Genomic DNA, 19,594 nt, shown 5'->3' with positions numbered 1-19,594 from the left:
GAGCTTTTTGTTTAGATAGTTGGTCTCTTGCCCAGATAACTTCTTTTTCCAGTATGTCAGGTTCAAGGTCAAACTGTTGACTTTTATGTTCTTCAATCTGTGGTTGCACTTGCAGTTGAGGGTCCTGATATAACTGCTCAACATACTCCTTCCACCGATTCAAAATTGCTTGTTTGTCATGCAGATCTTCTCCATTTTCTCCACGTACTGTAGCATTCTTGGCCTTGAAGGTTGATCTTGCTTTCTTTACTTGTGAGTAAAGCTCTCGCATGTTCCCAGTTTTACTTGCTGATTCCATCTTCTTACATTTTTCTTCCCAATATATGTTTTTATCTTTCCGAGCTTGTTTTTGGAATTTAGCATTTAGCTTTTTGAATTGTATTCTGTTTCCATTTGCTTTTGCTTTCCTTCTATGTTCTGCTATTTTAATTGCTATTTTAATTGCTTTAATAAGCATAATTTATCAAAAATCATAATATAAAATAGGCTACTTATAGCCTAACTACGATTAAAGAATAAGATATTTGGTGCAACTTTACATTTTTATAACATTCCTTACGGTTAACGTGTTTGTAATCTGTAGGTCGCTGCAGTCTTGGATAATGTGATGAAAAATGGGATTAATGTATTTGGCTTCATATCTTTGGAGTTATATTAACTTCACAATAATTTGGAGCAAGAAACAACTTTAATTGGGAAAAGAAAATATCAGCAAAAATATTTCAACACTCTTTTTCTGAATTAACACAGATAAGTATAATTTTAATTACTTGCATTACAAGCACTATAGCCTACTTTGTCTGGTGATACTTTACGCACTTTATAAAAAATTATCTGCAGTAATAAGGTCTTCATATTAATTCGTATATTTCTCAGTTCTCAGATAGGTACTCTTACACTTTGTACAAATCGAAATGTTTTAATCACCACAATGACCCACGAGCCATCAGTGTGTTTTTGTTCTTTGTGCTTCGCTCATTGCTTGCATTCTTGCATAAGAAAAGTCTGCCAAGTTTTACTGGGTCGATTACAATGTCTTGTACCAGCTCAGTGGCCGAGTGGTTTCGCCTTCGGCTCTGGTGCTGGTAGATCTTAGATCGATTCCAGGTCGGGTCAAACCGAAGACTTTAAAAACGGTACCGATTGTGTTCTATCCTGCTTAGCGCAGTGAGAATGAGTCGGGTAATAATGTGATAACATCGTAAACCTGATACAAATTAAAAATGAGCCCTGTCGCTAAAAGACCTTAGCTGTTGTAGAGCGACAATAAATAAAACCATAACATTATTATTACAATGTCTTGTATCCACTTGCAATTGTGCTGAAATGTTTTCTGGCTGCTTTTGCCCGCTATTGTTTTTGCAGCCTGCAACTGTATGTAGGCTATGCCTTTTATTTTGTGTATTTTATTTTGATTCAGAAATGGACACTCTTGTCTGATGTGAATAAATAATAATAATATTTAAAATAATGCAAAAGAATTTATTCTCACACGAGTCAGTTCAATCATAAATAGCTAAAAATCGATTTCGATCAGCTAGTAGCTAGATCATCTTCAGTTAAGCTTATTCAAATTGAGTTATTCCTTTCCTTTGTATTACAAGACATGTAACCGAGTCGTTCATATCAAGCATTGTTGTGGGTTTGACACCTGTCAGAAGTTATTTCATTTTCTTGAATATTTAAAATAATAATGATATAAAGTTTTAGGATAATTCATTACTGAACGTAGTTCGATCGGCCAGAAGGCACTTCTCATCACGAGAGAGTAGTTATGAGCATGACGGAAAACGAGAGATCTTACATAATGGGCACCCTGCTGGATCCACTGCCGTTGTAGATACGAAACTCGTGGCATGAACCTATGCCACAATATTACTTCTCTTTTATATTTTTAAAATTTATTTTGCATAATTTGTAAATTTTGTTGCAAAATTGTTTGGCTAACCAATTCATAACCGCAAACAGCTCTGACAGCAACTGTTTCAATTGAAAAGACAACACAAAGAAAGATAAATATTTGAATAACGCTATACACACCTCAGATCACGTACGTTCTGACGTCATGCATGTTCTCAAATATTGACCTAATTGCAGAGACCTTGAATTGTCCTAGTGGATATTTTTAAATTCAATTTTCTCTTTTAGTATAAGTGTCACCACTATTTGTGCTTAGTGGCACATCCGCCCCGTTAGCGCAGTGGTTACACGCAAGGCTCAAGATCACGCGGCGCTGGTTCGACTCTCGGGGAATGCGCTTGAGCAACGCATTCAGGACTACTCTCCATTCAGCGGCACCTAGTGAATGGAATAATTCCCAGGCAACAACACTTCAACAATCGCAAAACTTCACTCTGCCAATTTCGGTAACCGGCCCTGCGTCAAAAGCCTCTACAAGTATGCAAAACTACCAGGAATAACCTATCAAGGCTTTGTTAGTCCGAGGATAAAGATTCAAAACCAACCATCCATGAGAGGGTTCTGTAAGTCACTTTTCTCCACCTTAAAACATGAGTAACTGCATTTGTGGGTAATATTGTTCTTTTGTGGGTGCAACGACCGTGCATATCACGTTTTGAGGCAGACTATATCTTTTGTCGCTGTTCCATATCAGAAGTAAGGTTCGTAAATTAAACCATGTTATGACGTAGCTCTGCTAAAAGATACGTTCTCGAATAAAACTAAACCAGCACACAATGCACCACCAGTGTCGTATCACTCTTCTGTGGAATAGATGAACGTTTTATGACAAACTACTAAAAAGAATTCAATGGATCAGAAAGTTAAAAGTATAACCTTTAACACCCCTTCCTTAACATTCTCGAAAGACTGATCTATGCCCGCGTCAACCCAATCATCGACCCGCTCCTTCCAAAAAAGCAAGCTGGGTATCGGCGCGGAAAATCCACCGTAGATCAGGTCACACTCTTAACCCAAGACATCGAGGATTGCTTTGAGGCAAAAAAAAGGCCAGCGCTGTATTTCTAGATCTCACAGCTGACTATGACACCGTATGGCATTGCGGCCTTACTTGATAGCTGCTTCGCCTGCTTCCTGACAGACATATGGTTCATATGATTATGGAACTTGTCAGGAATCGAAGCTTCACCCTCACCACCGGTAGCTCACGGCGAAACAGACTGAGACGCCTGAAAAACGGCGTCCCACTGAGATCGGTCCTGGCTCCACTTCTTTTCAACGTCTACACCCACGACCTGCCAACTACGGTCTCCGCAAAATATGCTTATGCGGACGACCTGGCAATTCTCCACTCCACAAAGTCGATCGTGGGAAAATTTAGAAGACACCTTGAGCCAGGACATGAAAACTCTCTCAGCCTATCTCCAAAACTGGCGACTGAAACTCAGCGAAACCAAAACTGTGGCAGCAGCTTTTCACCTCCACAATCGGGAAGCTGATCGTGAACTACACGTGCAGAACAACGGAAAATCTCTGTCCTTCTGCCCCCGAACCAAGATATCTTGGGGCTCTCTAGTAGCCTTCCAGTGTAGTCCGGGAACATCGTGAATCTGGGGTGGTAAAAGGATAGACCCTCGGCCCCAGAAGCTCACACGACGACGACCCCTTCCATCAAACTGCAAGACAAATAAATGTAAATTAAAATGCTCTTTCATCTAATTTAATGGAAATGTGTTTGAAAATTGTGCTTATAAAGAGTGATTATGACATTGACGAAGCTATATAACGATTTTTTTTTTGGAAAAAAGAAACGGTTGCCCTCCTCAGGCTTCCTCAGTCGCGAAGGTCTCTGGATTGTAAAGTATATTTGTTTTAACTACTGGCACAATAATAAAATGTGCAATTACAAACAGGTTTAACTCGTCGTTATAAGCGAGTGGACTAGATATCTGGACTATCAATGGCAAAGACTATTGCATTGGCCTTTCAGGAGCCAAAAAATACTTCAGGCATCTAGACGAATTTAGCCACTTTTAGATATTGTCATTGTCAACAACGTCTCTCTTTGCTCTTGTTATCTTTTTGTTTTAAGTGGAATGTTAGTCTACCAATCATTCCATAAGTGCGGTAATTAATCTTTTTGCGCATCAACCAATCACTGAAGTGTTTGATCACGTTACGAATTTCACAAAAATAAGAATTTTCTAGACTTGGTTAAATACTTCAGATATTTACCAAACAAACTTGCAAATATTTGAAAATAACGAAGTAGCGTCAATTTGCAATCAAGGTAAGTTCAACTGAGGAGTTATCTCGCTTAACTTTATGTCCTAAACAAACAAGATACACTTGTCGAATGAAAAGCAAAAACCTTTTAAAATACACCATAGTAGGGTAGGCTATCGACCGCAGACGCGTAGGCTACAGTCAGGCGCGAATCTAAGAGTTTTTTTCGGGGGGGGGGGCAGAAAATTTGAAAATCAATTAAAAAGAAAGAAAAAGCTAAACAGATATGAACAATGATACTACGACATATACGATATGCTAGAAAATAGACATTAAAACAACCATTTTCATCAATTGTGATGCCGAGGGACTAATATCAGCTGTTTAGAAGCATATCAAACCATTTGATGCGAAAACATACAATTTTTCACAAAATTTCGGGGGGGGGCCGGGCCCCCCCCATAAATCCGCGCCTGGCTACAGTCGTGTTATATCAATACATCAGTATTACATATCAAATAGAGTTCCTAGTACCCATAGCCTCAGAACTTCTAAATATACACAAAAGCACTCCAAGAAATTCCACAGGAGCTGGCAAACAGTTTGCATAGCAATATATGCATTATGTTAATCATTAAGAGCATCAGGTGAATTGCGTGACAAGCAAAAGTGTTATTTATATTCACACAATCGTCCTAGCTTTATAGTTGGTCGTTTTCGCTAGACAGACAAAGAGTAGTTTAAAAGAAAAAACACAATTAGATATTTTTTCCAGCAAGGATTGTTAAAACATGGACTACAACAGGTAAGGAAGTTGTTCTTTTATTTTTTTAATATTTTTGTTTCTTTATTGCTTGTGCTTTTGGCAAATATCAAACACACGACCTTGGGATTACGAACCCGGTAGCACGCGACAAAGCAGCTGATGTACAAGGCAGGTCTACAAATGCTCTGGATATTGATGCGTTGTTACGAACGTCATTATGAATGACCCAATAGTTTGCTAGCTTAAATTAAAAACGTTCGAATGCATTCTTATTTTTTAGTCGCATCCAGGCTTACACCTGGTGGTTGAAGATTTAGGTTAAGTGGACGGGAAGGCAAGGAAGCCAATCTTCGTGTCCACCTTCTGGCATGTCTTTAAGTGTCCTGCCAAAGACACAGCCGCGTGCTTTTGCGTAGGTTCGAACCGGCGCCCTTTCGACTTCCGTTCCAGGGCTCTCACCACTTGGCTATGCAGCCATTCTTATAGAAAATAATTTGGAATAACTGGAAAAAACTTCGCATTTAAATATGACAGATTAGTGGTGCCCACATGGGGAAAGCTTTAGGATTTTATTTCCGACTGTTTTATCAACCCCGCAGGGCCCAAGAAAAAAACATGAATTTCTTGTTTGTTTTATTTTCTTCACAAATATTACTTCTACTTTCACGAAGTCATGTACCTCTCAAATTTTGTTGTTGCATAAATGCAACATAATGCGCTGCGAGGTTAATTTATCTGGCGTATCCTCTTTTGCTTTGTACAAAATAGTTGGTATTTTATTCATGACACGTCCTGGAGTCGAACCCCGGCCTTCTAGAAGCAATTGCAGGAGCATAAACTCTTCAACTAACGGAATTGTAAAATTGCAACTGCAACTCAATATTCAAAAGGCTAGCCTAAACCAAACGCATCACACGAAGAACGAACGTAATAAAAAAACGGTCAAAAATACAAATGTGTCTAATATTAGAGCAGTTGCAAGTTTGTATTAGTTCTTATTGCAAAACAAAAATTATATATCTCCTTGCAAAAAGTATAATAAAAGCAGCACAACAGTACTTAGTAAGATGCATTATTATTTTTTCCACTTGCTTTATCATTTAATTCTTATCATACTGTCATAGATTTCTCACTCCATTCTTCAGAACGGACAGAGCGGACATGCTGAGGTAAGAATTGTAATCAACAATCAAACAATCAACCATCATTTATTGTTGATTAACAATAAATGGTCAACAATCATTTATTGTTGATCAATTATTAGTGTTGATCAACAATTCCAAATACTTGTGCATGGTGCCTAAGCTCAGGGTCGGCAACCATTGAGACGCGCCCAGTGTCAGGCGGTAAGGAATTTGTTACTGGGCGGAGCAAAACTAAGGACAAATTGCCACAAAAATTAGCAAACGTTTGCTGTAAAAACTATTCAAACAAAAAAGAAATAATTTTATAAGGTTTCCTTCAACAACAGCAAACAAGAGCAAACATGGCAAAATTACGAAGTAGTTAGACATAGCGAACTACTGGTGTCATTGACTAACATAATCCTTAGTTAGTGTTGTATTTTTACTAGACTTGTATTTAACAGAAGACAGAATAAGGCAAAGACAGGCAAAATAAGTGAAAGAGAAAATTTGTAGTCGATTGCAGTACAGTAGTAGACTCACCTAACGTGATGTTAAACGCCACGCAATTTATGCTGAGAAAAGAATGCAAGAATGTACCTGCATAAAGACCACAAAGGCGCTGATTTGATTGAAACGCCATGCGAGTAATCAAATCAGACGTTTGTGCCATGTAGACGAGAATGTTTCGTTTAACTAATAGAAGACGAGAACAGTCATGACAAGCTTTAGCTGCAAAATAAGCTCAGGGCTTCCAACGTAACGGTGACTGAATGAGTTGTAATACCGTAATATGCGTAGCCTACGCACCAAGCATAAGTCTTATTGATTACTGTTTCACAAAACAATGCCTGTCTCAAACCGATCCGTCCTGCGAAAAAAGTTGCCAACCCCTGATCTAAGGCACCAATTGCCGTAGGCCACGGATTAAAACGACAATATTTTATATAATATTGTATATATTTTATAATAATACCTCTTTTCTCAAATGCTTTTGTTTGACCACTCAGACAAAAATATGTGTAAAATTTTGCAAGATAGCATTTTTTAAAATCTATAATGCTTGGAAAGTAAGCACAATGCAAAATCGGTGATCTGTGATACAGCAATAACCCGAAAGAATTTTTAACAGTGTCGCAGAAAGACAATTTGGCACCAAGACCAAACTGATCTCGTTGGCGGTGGGGATTCCAAATGAAAGCGTGATACCGATCCGAAGCGCAAAATTTACCTGTTCTGACGACATAGAACTTGATATCGACGAAGATAAGATGATGTTCATATCTGCCTATCAGTCACCAAAAGGGTAAATTATTCTCCTATCACAGTCCTCAACCTTTTTATCTTGCTTTACCCCTTTCAGACTCTCAAAGACTAAATTTACTCCCTCAGATTTTTTTATACTAAATTTGCGCATTTATCAAGGGGCGGCCTATGTATTTTTTTGTTATATTAATTTAACTCCATAGCGATGAAATTTCCCCCCAGGGATAAATGCACCCCCGGTCGAGAACCTTGCGCTATATTGTGTAGTTTTTCTCTTGTATTTTGGTAATTTTGAAGGTATTGATGAAACATACGATCTCTCTCATGAAAACAAAATAAAAAGAATCGAATGCTTGTGAAATTTTTGTCATTTTCGTCATAAAACATAACCTACCTTCTTTTATCTTAGGCTATAGGATTTGTTTAGTTTTTCTTTAGCAGTCGAAGTGTTGTTATACGATGCAATCAATGTTCTACTAAGATTCGACTGTTATCAAATTTTTAAAGTTCTTAGTTAAACTACAGTACACACACAAAGTTACAAATCAACTCTTCAAGCTACTTCATGAAACGTTAGGTGTGAATAGTTAAAACATTGATTTAATTCAAGCACGAAGAACACCGTTTTTGAACTAAATGCCTGGTGAACAGCCTCATTCGATTTTTAACATTGCAGTAATTTCAGAATCTTTATCATTGAATTTCAGAATGGACGATCTTCTCAAATTTGTAGCAAAATTACATGAGAGGTATCACGAACCTCCTTATCTGAATCATCCCGACCCGGAAACAAAGTTTGATGTACTGATCACCAATGGGGCCATGGGGGGCATTCATTTGTTGATACCCATGTTTGCACAAAAGGGTGATGTGATTTTGATGGGAGAATTTACTTTTCCAGGAGGTCTAAGAAACGTAAGAGAATAATTATAACTTATGTTGTAGGATAATTATATTGTGAATTATTTTAATATTTCCATTACTATTATTTAATTAAAAGTCTAGAAACATTTCAAACTTATTGTAGTTTATTATGTCTTTTATGCTTTATTTATTATATTTTATTAAATCAAATATAGTTATCTAACATAGTTATCTAGTTATCTATCTCTCTAAACCTTGACAGCCTGTTTCACCCTAAAAGGAGGATCATCAGAAAGTCCTTATTCAAATAAAAATATTTTATTTATATACACTTTATTATTTATTTATTATGCTTTATTATTATATTATGCCTGTTTCACACTTATTGAGATTTCTTATTTAAATACAATAAGTATAATAGTAGAACAAATAGTATGATATAAGTTATACAGTTACGTAGTTAATAATATGCATTCTATTTAGACATGTCCCTTCTGAAGATCTCAATAAGAGAAAACAAGCTATCAAAGTTTTTAGGTAGTTCGCAACTAAATTTGATATTTATACTGTAATTCACCTCGCCTAGCTTTTTTGCTTGGCATTGAGCGCTTTTTTGTAGTGTTGAACTGTTGATAATATCTAAGCCAGTAAAAAATTGAAGAGCTATAAAACTGCAGAAAGCACTTGGTTGATGAATCTCATTTTGATAAATATTTAGATACTTTATCACTATAGTAGCTCTGTTGTCAGGAAAGAACTTCATAGCCGAGTGGTGAGAGCGCTGGAACGGCAATCGAAAATGCGCCGGTTCGACACCGCTCAGCATGCGGCTGTGTCTTTGGCAGGACACTTAGACATACCTGAAGGTGGACATGAAGATTGGCTTCCTTGTCTTCCCGTCCACTTAATCTAAATCATCAACCACCAGGTGTAAACCTGGATACGACAAACAAAACTCCAAAGAACTGAAAGGCTCAATAAATACACACCACTCTGCAATTGTAGAAAAGATTACGTGCAGGCAAAACTTATTCGACTTTATTGCCGTGTGCCCTTGAGAAGCGCGCTTTAAAGAAGGTTGTTACTTCAGCGGCACTTGGTGGGTGAAATAATCTGCACACAACTGTCAATGTTCGTGGTTGAGCCTGCGAGTGTGGTTTAAAGTCCTTATGAATGAAGTAGAATTCGACCATAGTGACACCAGAAGAGGCCTTCTAAAAAGTATCCACGGCGCTGTACGTGAAGCTGATTGCACCACCCTACCCATGTAAGCAACTAAGCATTCTTTAGAAAACTAGCCAAACCTTCCATAAAAGACAAGCTCATTCCCCACATTGAAGTGCTCAACAGTAGGGTGGATCGTTTTTCAACTTTTTTTCTTCATCGCTTATTAATAGTGCGGAAAAGTTGTGCACTGACATTGTAATCACAACACAAAAACAAAATTTCTAAAATTTTAATATCTTGAGTTGCCCCAAAGAAGTTGAAATATTGGAAAAAGTGGAAAATTTCCAAAAATTTTATTTTTTGTTTTAGTTTTTAATCGCGTATTAATAGTGCGGAAAAGTTGTGCACTGACATTGTAAGCACAACACAAAAAAAAAAATGTCAAAAATTTTAATATCTTGGGGTGCCCCAAAGAAGTTGAAATATTAGAAAAAGTGGAAAATTTCCAAAAATTCTATTGTTTTTAGTTTTTAACCGCTTCAGAAAATTTCCGAAAATCAATATTTACTTCGCATTGCTGATGTCATGGTTGTCTGTATCCTGTTTAATAACATGAACATTCACCAACGTTTGCTTCCTTCCCCTTAGTGCGGGCCTTTTGTGTGTTATGTGTAGGCAACACAGCACACACTTGACTTACTGCAGGTTTCAAGCTGTATCTCTCTCACGCAGCTACTGCAGGCTTCAAGCTGTATCTCTCTCACGCAGCTACACGGATTGCAAATCGATCTCATGACGACGACCATGACTCTAATTGCGTCCCACCATACTACAGTAGACAACCAGACCTGTGGCGATGCGTTCGATGACACTTATGTGGGATCGCTATGTCATCTCTGATCGAGCAGCGGCCGCTGTAGCGTCTGCTGCATTGCACGACGTAGGTATGGTAATGGTTAATGCTGATAAAACTGATATTATTGATAGAAACAAAGTTCGAAGATCAAGAAGTAGAAATCGAGCAGAATCTCAAGAGTCCAGGTTGGACGTTTTACACGGTTTGTATTTTGATGGCAGAAAAGACAAGACACTAAAGATTGAGGCATCTGTTGCAGTATGTGGTGCCGCTAACCGCGTTTGATTCATCAGAAGTCGGCTACAGTCCAGGAAAGACATGCCGCGTCTCAATACAAAGCAAGATTTTAGATTATGTTCTTAAAAGGTTTGCGTATCTTACAATAACATGTACTTGTAGGCTACCGTAATTCTACTTGTAAATATTGGTTTTCTGCGTAATTTACAATGATTCGTGGAGGCGCAGTGCAGTTACAAATGTGTAAAAATAGAATTTTTAAAAATTTGCAATTCTTTTTTGAATTTTAAACTTTGTTGGGGCACCCCAAGATATTAATTTTTTTGGAAATTTATTTTTGCGTTGTGCTTACAATGTCAGTGCAAAACTTTTCCGCGCTCTTAATACGCGATTAAAAATTGGAAATTTTCCACTTTTTCTAATATTTCAACTTCTTTGGGGCAACTCAAGATATTAAAATTTTTGAAATTTTGTTTTTGTGTTGTGCTTACAATGTCAGTGCACAACTTTTCCGCACTATTAATAAGCGATTAAGAAAAAAAGTTGAAAAACGATCCACTCTACTCAACAGTGTAAAAGTCGTCATCATTTGGTGCAGGTAAAGGGATCCTGTGACGTCTGATTAAGGTACCTTGTGGAATTCCAGCATTCTTAACCTGTTATAGTATAATGATGATCAATTAAATCATTAAACCGAATGAATGAAGAATGAAGTAAAATTTGACCATAGTGACACCTGGGGGGACCTTCCAAAAGTGTCCACATAACGAAACATCACTGTAGCCGAAATCTACTGCATATAAAACTTTAAGAAACCTATTCAGTCGTGGAATATAAGCTCGAATATTCAATAAAGGAGCACAGCAGTTAAGCGATGTACGCTGAAAGCTCTTTATCGTCGTTTGAGGCCTTGGGTTGGGTCTATAGTACCATAATCTAAAACTGACTTGTTATTTCAGGTAAAAATATCTGGGGCTGTCCCGCTTGGGGTTGCTATGGACGACATGGGGATGATACCAAGCTCCTTGCGACACCTATTGGAAAATTGGGAAGAAGAAGCGAAAAAAAACGCCACTGACGAAACGGTCAAACTAAACCCCCCGAAAGTAATCTACATCGTCTCATCAGTTCAGAACCCAACTGGAGTTACTATTCCACTGGAAAGAAAAAAAGAAATATATAAAGTACCGAATTTTTTCCTCATGCGTCAGTGCTTTTTAAAATTATTTTTTTTAAGACTTTTCGTCTAAAAAGCTAATCGATCGAGTGTAGGCTATACTATATTTAAAACCAGGACTATTTGAAAGGGACAAACTGCCGAATTTACTTTCGCTATGAGTACCAAGCATGAACCTGTCGTGTTTTTGCCGTGTCATACTTTTCTTGTTATTTAGATTGCTCAAGAATACAACTTGATAATCATAGAAGACGATTCTTTCTTTTACTTACAATGTTTTGACGTAAGTGAAATTATTGACCATCAGAAACTACACATATGATGCCTTGACAATTTACTCGCTGCAAACTTGATTTTCAAGCATGAAATCTTTTGGTAGCTTATGCTGGTTCTTGTGTACTAGTTAGTCGTAATGTTATTGCATACTGTATATGTACAGCCGGAAGCCTTCTGCGGCTACTGACCTAGTCCACCAAAGCACAAGTCGTATAATGCAACCCACGACTTGTGGATAAGTCATATCATTTGTGCCACCTATGTGAAATATTGTAGGGTACATAATGATAGTATCTGACCCACAGTAGCGTTGACAAGGGGTCCATGGGGTAATTTTGGGCCCGGGATGACTTTGAGGTTCGTGACCTTTCCAGGATCCCTGGAACTTACAAAAACCACTTTGAATTTGTTAGATATAGTGCGTTGTTCTTAGAAGTGTAGGATTGAAATTTTCATTGGTATCGGTCCCAGATTATCTTTCTATAAGCCCTGCTGACCGACATTCTGAAGGCTTGTGGTTGTCCTGACCGAACTTCAATGAATAAAAAGTAGATGCAAAATTTGGCTTCCCCAACTTTGGATTTTTTTGCAGATGACTCCACTAAACATATCATAATCTTTTTTCGTCTTCTGTCAGAGACTAATATCATGCAGTAGCTATACAATTGTATTACTTCCTAAGCTATACATTGTTCCCACAGACTAAGCATAACGTTACTATTTCTGTCTTTTATCAGTGCTACTGCTTTACTCTTGAAAATATTTTCTAGAACTTCGTACCCAGTTTCCAAGCGCTGGACACAGATGCGAGAGTTTTAAGGATCGACTCAACATCAAAAGTAATATCCTAAAAAGTTTGTTTAGATCTTCATCAGGGTTGTTATATTTTCTGGTAGTAGTTACAACGTTCATCTGATGAAAGTGATAATAAAATAAAAGACATACAATGCAAGTAAAAGCAATAAAAATAACATAATGTATTTGATTTTACTTTCATCGGATGATCGCTACAACTACTGTGAAAAACTAGAAGTAATAGAATTACTATATTTTAGTTTCTGCCTTCATTTTAGTGAGCGTAGCCAATATAGGTTGAATACAGTAGCCCACTTGTTTAACCCTAGATTCTCAGAATAATCAAATAATATTCAAAGTAACGTTGCTAACCTAGGTAGTGACTTAATTATGCATATACTGTATGCAATGTTAATGTACTGTAAATATTTAAGAAAAATACTTTTTAAGAGAAAATAATAAAATAAGATTGATGACCAAATTTTGTAAAACAGTCTACAGCAAAATGTTGGAAAAGTAAACATCGACATTTTGGCTTTAACAAAACATGTGGCGGCAACTAAATTACCCTTGTGATGTCATAGATTGTCGCTCCGGGAGTGCGCATTGGTTGGGTCACTGGACCAGCTGTTATCATCAGGAAAGCGATGGAATACCAAAGGACAGATGGAATGCAACCTGCATCGTATTCCCAGGTGAATGTTGATACAATATTTCAGTTGTGAAATTTGTTTGTAAAAAAAAATACTTTATCATGGACTTCAACAGTAGCGTTTGCAGGGAGTCCAAAAGCAGGGTTCTTTCGGTCCGGAACCTGGAATGATTTTAGGAGCCAAAACCTTTCTAGGAAATCCAAGAAACTGAAAAGAGTCGCATATATTTTAGCGGTTATGCGTCAATTCAAAGCCGATAATTCAAAGCGGTCAATTCCAAGCGGTCAATTCAAAGCCGATAATTTATTTACGATAAAGACAATAATCCTAACCCTAACCTTACCCCAGGGATCTCTGAAAAACAGATATTTTTTCTTCAGAGATCCCTGCCTTAAAATTTCGTCGTTGAATCATCGGCTTTGAATTGTCGGCTTTAAATTGTCTGCTTTGAATTGTCTGCTTTGAATTGTCGTGATACCATTTTAGCTATAGTAAATGTTTCAGTGGTATATTTTCTTTAGTACTGGGCCGGAAAGTTATCGTTAGTAACGAGAGTTAGCGATAGTACCGGAATTTATTGCTGGTACCGGGAGTTAGCGTTAGTACCGGGAGTTATTGCTGGTAATGAGAGTTAGCGTTAGTACAGGAAGTGATTGCTGGTACCGGGAGTTATTTCTGGTACCGGAAGTTAGCGTTAGTACCGGAAGTTATTGCTGGTACCGGGAGTTATTGTTGGTACCGGGAAATATTGTTGATACCGGTAGGTTATCGTTGGTATCGGGAATTGTCGTTGGTACCGATAGTTATCTTTGGTACTGGGGCCAAACTTGCTTTGTGACGTGTCTGAACATGACATTTGGACTAGGCGAAACAAACTTTGGTTTTCCATTCAAGTTGATGATGATTGTTATTATGAAGTAAAGTTGTCACTATTTTATCAAGTGCTTCTGAATATATTTGAAACATTTATTCCTTAAGTCTTTTCTATGACGCGCTGTCTTTCTAGATTGCTTTGGTGAAACTATTTCAACAATGGGGAATTGAAGGATTTGAAAGAAATTTTAAAAAAATCCAGTCATTTTATAAACATCGAATTGCCGAAACGAATTTACTTCTCAAAAAACATCTTTCTAGTAAGTAAAGATTTTTTGTTGCTTTGACTTATCTATGATCTAATAAATGACACTGTAATTTATAGGTATTCTCTTCTTTAACTTTAGAAGTCTTTAAAGACAAAAAACAAAGACAAAATTGCAAAGACTTCGTTAGAAGCAAAACTTAACTAGTAGATGTTTGTTTGTTTGCCAAATGCAATCATAACGTTCGTGTATTTTTGCATAGATCATATGGAATGGACCAATCCAACAGGCGGATTTTTCTTTTGGATTAAACTTACAAAATTCAAGGACACGTCATTTTTGGGTGACGAAGCTTTGTCCCGTAAATATGGCGTGACTGTGGTTCCGGGGAAAAAGTTCTCCAGCGAAAAGGACCACGTTGGACCTTACATCCGTCTCGGATTTTCTTATCCATCAATGGACGACTTAGAAGAGGTAAAGTCAAACAGACCGAAAGTAGATCAACCAAAAGTGGTTGTAATGAGTTGTTGGTTGGTTTAAATATTTATCCTCGGACTGACAAAGCCTCTTGTAGGTAATTCCTGGCAGTTTTGCATATTTGTATAGGTTTTGGACCACTTGCGCAAGGCCGGTTACCGAGATTGACAGAGTGAAGTCATCTTGATCTTAAAAGTGTTTTTGTATGTGAATTAATCCATCCACTAAGTGCCACTGAATGGAGAGCAGTCCTAAAATACGTTGCTCAAAGAGCATAACCCCAAAAGCCGAACCAGTGCCGCTTAATCTTGAGATTTCTTTCTGTACAAAGCCAAGCGCTTAACCAACTGAGCTAACGGAACGGAGTTTTTTGCATTGGGTTGTATTCAAATAAATTGAAAGGAATACAATAGGCCGTATCACATTCACACGTAAGTTTAATCACAGTAATGATAAAAAGAGTGAGCCGTTTTCTTGTGGAAATCTACGTTTAGAACATTACACAGTAATAAATAAACCGGAAGGAGCAGCAATTTTTTCTCATCCTCATCACTTCTATGGAGCTACGTAGGCTACGCTACGCTGCGCGGTTGATACAACATGGCTGCTTTCCTCAGTGCTGCTGCACATGTGTTAATATTTCTTCTTTACTGACATTGTATCAATATTTTTAAGGGCCTAAGGCGGTTAAAGAAATTGTTGGACGACTTTTCTTCATCAACAGAAAAATAAAGATCAGAGAAATTGCAAAGACATTTCTAAATAGTCGATGTATTTAATATCGTAGTTTAAAAATCCTAGTATTTTTCAACCACAGTTTTTAGCCAATAATTTGGATAATAAATGACAGTTGTGATTAACATAAAGTACTCCCACTGCCTTCAGTGGGAACCATTGGTTTTGTCCACTGTCCTGTCTGGTTGGTTGGTTTTGAATCTTTATCCTCGGACTGACAAAGCCTTGATAGGTTATTCCTGTTAGTTTCGCATGCTTGTAGAGGCTTTTGACGCAGGGCCGGTTACTGAGATTGGCACAGTAAACTTTCCGATTGTTGAAGTCTTGTTGCCGGGGAATTATTCCATTCACTAGGTGCCGCTGAATGAAGAGCAGTCCTGAAATGCATTGTTCAAGCGCACACCCCGAGAGTCGAACCAGCACCGTGTGACCTTGAGCCGAGCGCGTAACCACTGAGCTAACGGGGCGGACGACTGTAGTAGGGGAGATGCAGGAGAGTTGAGGCACAGGGAGAGTTGAGCCACCGCCTCTAGCAGAAATTCTGTTTAACATAATTGCACTCTACTGTCACTAGTGGTATGAAAAAACATTGTTACAGTTTCACTGTTGTCAAGAAGGATTCACGATATAGCCACGGAAAGTAATCTTTGAAAATGCAAAAAATGTATCAAAAAGTAGATTCGAAAAATTTCAGCATTTGCTTAAATAACTCTAGATCTATAAAAGATATTTAAATTACAAATATAGTGCAGTGTACCTTTGGAAAAGGTGATTGTATGCAACAATTACCACGCAGCTTCTTAAAAGCGTTTTGAAAAATTCCGGGCTAAATTCAAAATGGCTACAATTAGGAGAGTTGAACCATCACGTCAAGGAGAGTTGAACCACATGGCTCAACTCTCCCTTTTATTTAATGAAAAATATAGTTTTCTCAAATCTACAATTCTAGCGCTTAAATTGTTGTTTTATGCTTAAAAACGATAGGCCTATAGGCCTACTTGCTTGCAACAGTTAATTATTGAAGCAAAAATATCAAAGCAACTGGACATTTGCTTCAACCTATTTGTTAAAACAGTCTAGCCAATCATGCAAATGTTTCAGGCATTGTGGTGAGTTCTAAAAAAGAGCCCAAGCTATCTTTGCTGAATTATTTGTTATACTGTGATTAAATAGCTAACCTAACGGCTTAGCCTATCTATTACAAGGGTCATCAATAATTAATGTTACAAGAGATCCAATTCAAAAACTGGCAAAGAAGGCGAACGTGGCCTGTGGAACCATGTTCACAGTTCTCAAGAAGGATTTGAAGATGAGCCCATTCAATTTCAAACACATGAAGAAACAGTTGCTAAATGCCAATACCATTGAAAAACGTCTCTCCAGAGCCAAAATCTGCTCTCACGTATTGAAGGAGGAGGCACGTTGCCAAACCTTGTGTTCAGCGATGAGAAGAATTTTGATGTCTAGCATCATTTTAACAGTCAAAATGATCGTGTGTGGTTAAAAAATGGTTACATGGAACCCCGGGTAGTCACTCGGAGACAAGGGGCGGCTTCAGCAGTGATGGTGTGGGCAGCAGTCAACGAATCAGCATGAAGGAGTCCATTAATTTTTGTGGACCAAGGAGTGAAATTGAACCAAGAAAACTACCGAAATGATATTCTTGAGGGTTCATTGTTGCCTTGGGAAAGAAACACTTCAAAAAAACGTAACTGGTCATTCCAACAAGATTCTGTCCCTTCACATGGAGCTAAGAGAACGCAAAACTGGCTTTCAGCTATAATGTGCCGTTCTTCATTTCCAAGGAAGAATGGCCTCCTTCATCCCCAGACCTGAACCTCCTGGACTTTGGTATCTGGTCTTACCTGGATAGTGGAGAACAAGGCTTCGACTAAACACAACCAAAGTTTGGAAGCGCTGAAGGCTAATCTGAAAAAAAAAATGGACCTAAATATTTCAAAGAGTTATTCTTGACTCTTGCAGGTCCTTTTCGAAGCGTCTCCGACATGTTATCGACGCAAATGGCGGACACATCGAGTAAAACTTGTTTTTCCTAAATGCAGTAGTCTATATGTCTTGTGGCTGGAAATGATAGCGATCCATTCAGTTGCAAGTTTATCGAAGAAGGTACCAACAGTGTATCTATTAGGATGCTGTTGCCCTTGCTAATCATATCGCTTCAGGAGTAGCCTATGTATCGACACCTTTTGGCGATCTTTGATTCCCAACCAGAAGCTTTGTCCTGCTTTCTTGTCCTCTTTCCAGCTATCGGGAATAACAACGTTACTTCTCACAGCAAATTCGTAGCCAAGCATGCGACATTTGTCTTTTGACAAGCCATAATAGGTAGAGGTCAAGTCTATCACGTGATTGGCTAGCTCGGTTTCCATTTCTATTGTAAATATCATATTAGCTGTTTTACATTTCTTGTATCCAAAATTTTCATGACGTTTTTCTTTGCGTTTCTTATCGCTCTAAAGTGGACCTGTTGTTGACCCCAAATTCGTTTGCAGCTGATCGAATCCAGGTGTCACGTTCATTTGCTTCAGCAGCACGCTGGAGATCTTCTTCAGAGCTACTACGAGTAGAAATCCAGGTGTATTTTGTGGCACACTGCTTACAAGCTTGATGTTTTCTTTTAAAAAGTCTACACTCATAAAATTATGTGGTGCATAAATATACAGTAGGGGAAAACCTCCTACAGTGCCCAGGCTCCTACAGTGCCCATATTCAAATTTTACCCACAATGCATCATCAATTGCGCGCCCGAATTCATTTTGAGATGTCCACGTGCCCAATGATTTCTAGCATGTAACGTGAAGATGCAATGTGAAGTACTTGGCAAATGAGAACAGAAATCATTTTTTTAGGAAAATAGAAACTTTTTTTGGAAGAAAGGAAAGTGTGCATGTGACTTCATTGCTCATGTTACAGTATTGTCAGTTACACTGTGGATAGTTAGTTAATGTAGGCAAGCTTCGATATTGCTTAATGCTTGTAATAATGTAATTTATAAATATTGCAGCACATTTTGTCCAAAATGGCGACGGCCCCAACAGTGCCCATCAGTGACAGAGCCTACAGTGCCCAGGGGTGGGCACTGTTGGATCTATGTTTTTTTTATTGATAATGAGCAACAATCTTTAGATAGGTTTACTTTTATTGTTCTTGTCCAGACAATAAGTTACAAATCTTCTATATCATATTTTCAAAATGTCCAGCAGCCTACAAAAAAGCTTGCTAGATATCCAGAAAATGTAATGAAGAAAGCATGCATGGAGGTGATTGTAAAAGGGAGATCAAAACAATTTGTATCTGAGGAGTGCGGCATTTCTCGTAGAACAATTCGGCGTTATTTAGCTAAGTGTGAAGGAGATCTAGAGAATATTACCATGACCAATTTCAAGCAAAACTACTCCGTAAACAGAATTTTCAATGACCAGAAAAACAGAAACTTTGTGACTATCTAATAGGGTCTGCGAAGCACCATTTTGGTTTTCCAATAAGAATGTTAGAAAATTGGCATACGAACTTGCTACGTAGGTACAAAATATGACAAAAAAATACCGGAAGCGTGAAAGGCAAATAACATGGCTGGAAAAAAATGGTTGGAAAGTTTTTTATTTCTTCATCTGCTTCTTTTATTGATTAGTGTCGTTCATTTTATGTATGGCTTGAATTCAACATTTTTGTGTGGTGATTGCTGCAGCCAGAATATTACAACACAAGATAAGTAGGATATGACCTTTTAAAGGGGTATTAAAGGAAAAACCTGACTTGGCGATTTTCCACGTTCTTTGTGTTTAACATGCTACCATAAAACGATTTTCAATAAAATTTTGCCCCATTGCGGTCTGACCACCATTGTGCGCGTGCTTTTGTCAGAGCTTTCAAAACAAGATTGGCCTGAGCAACGAAGCGTGCGACTGTAAAGAACGTCATAAAGTCTACGTCATAAAGTCTAGCAATCAACCGA

General features: G+C 37.9%; 1 protein-coding gene across 1 annotated transcript; it reads left to right on the top strand.

The window, feature by feature from the left end:
- Positions 1-4,837: 4,837 nt before the first annotated feature.
- Positions 4,838-15,750, top strand: LOC145777494 (kynurenine/alpha-aminoadipate aminotransferase, mitochondrial-like). Its single transcript, XM_082588875.1, has 11 exons — positions 4,838-4,951; positions 6,037-6,081; positions 7,169-7,342; positions 8,010-8,217; positions 11,386-11,610; positions 11,821-11,886; positions 12,650-12,718; positions 13,259-13,369; positions 14,334-14,460; positions 14,669-14,880; positions 15,559-15,750. The coding sequence occupies exons 1-11, from the start codon at positions 4,938-4,940 to the stop codon at positions 15,613-15,615; spliced, it is 1,308 nt and encodes a 435-aa protein (XP_082445001.1). The 5' UTR covers positions 4,838-4,937; the 3' UTR covers positions 15,616-15,750.
- Positions 15,751-19,594: the final 3,844 nt, after the last annotated feature.

The sequence above is a fragment of the Aplidium turbinatum genome, chromosome 9, assembly GCF_918807975.1.
Source record: "Aplidium turbinatum chromosome 9, kaAplTurb1.1, whole genome shotgun sequence".
Lineage (NCBI taxonomy): Eukaryota > Metazoa > Chordata > Ascidiacea > Aplousobranchia > Polyclinidae > Aplidium > Aplidium turbinatum.
This window is presented reverse-complemented; position numbering and strand designations above follow the sequence as displayed.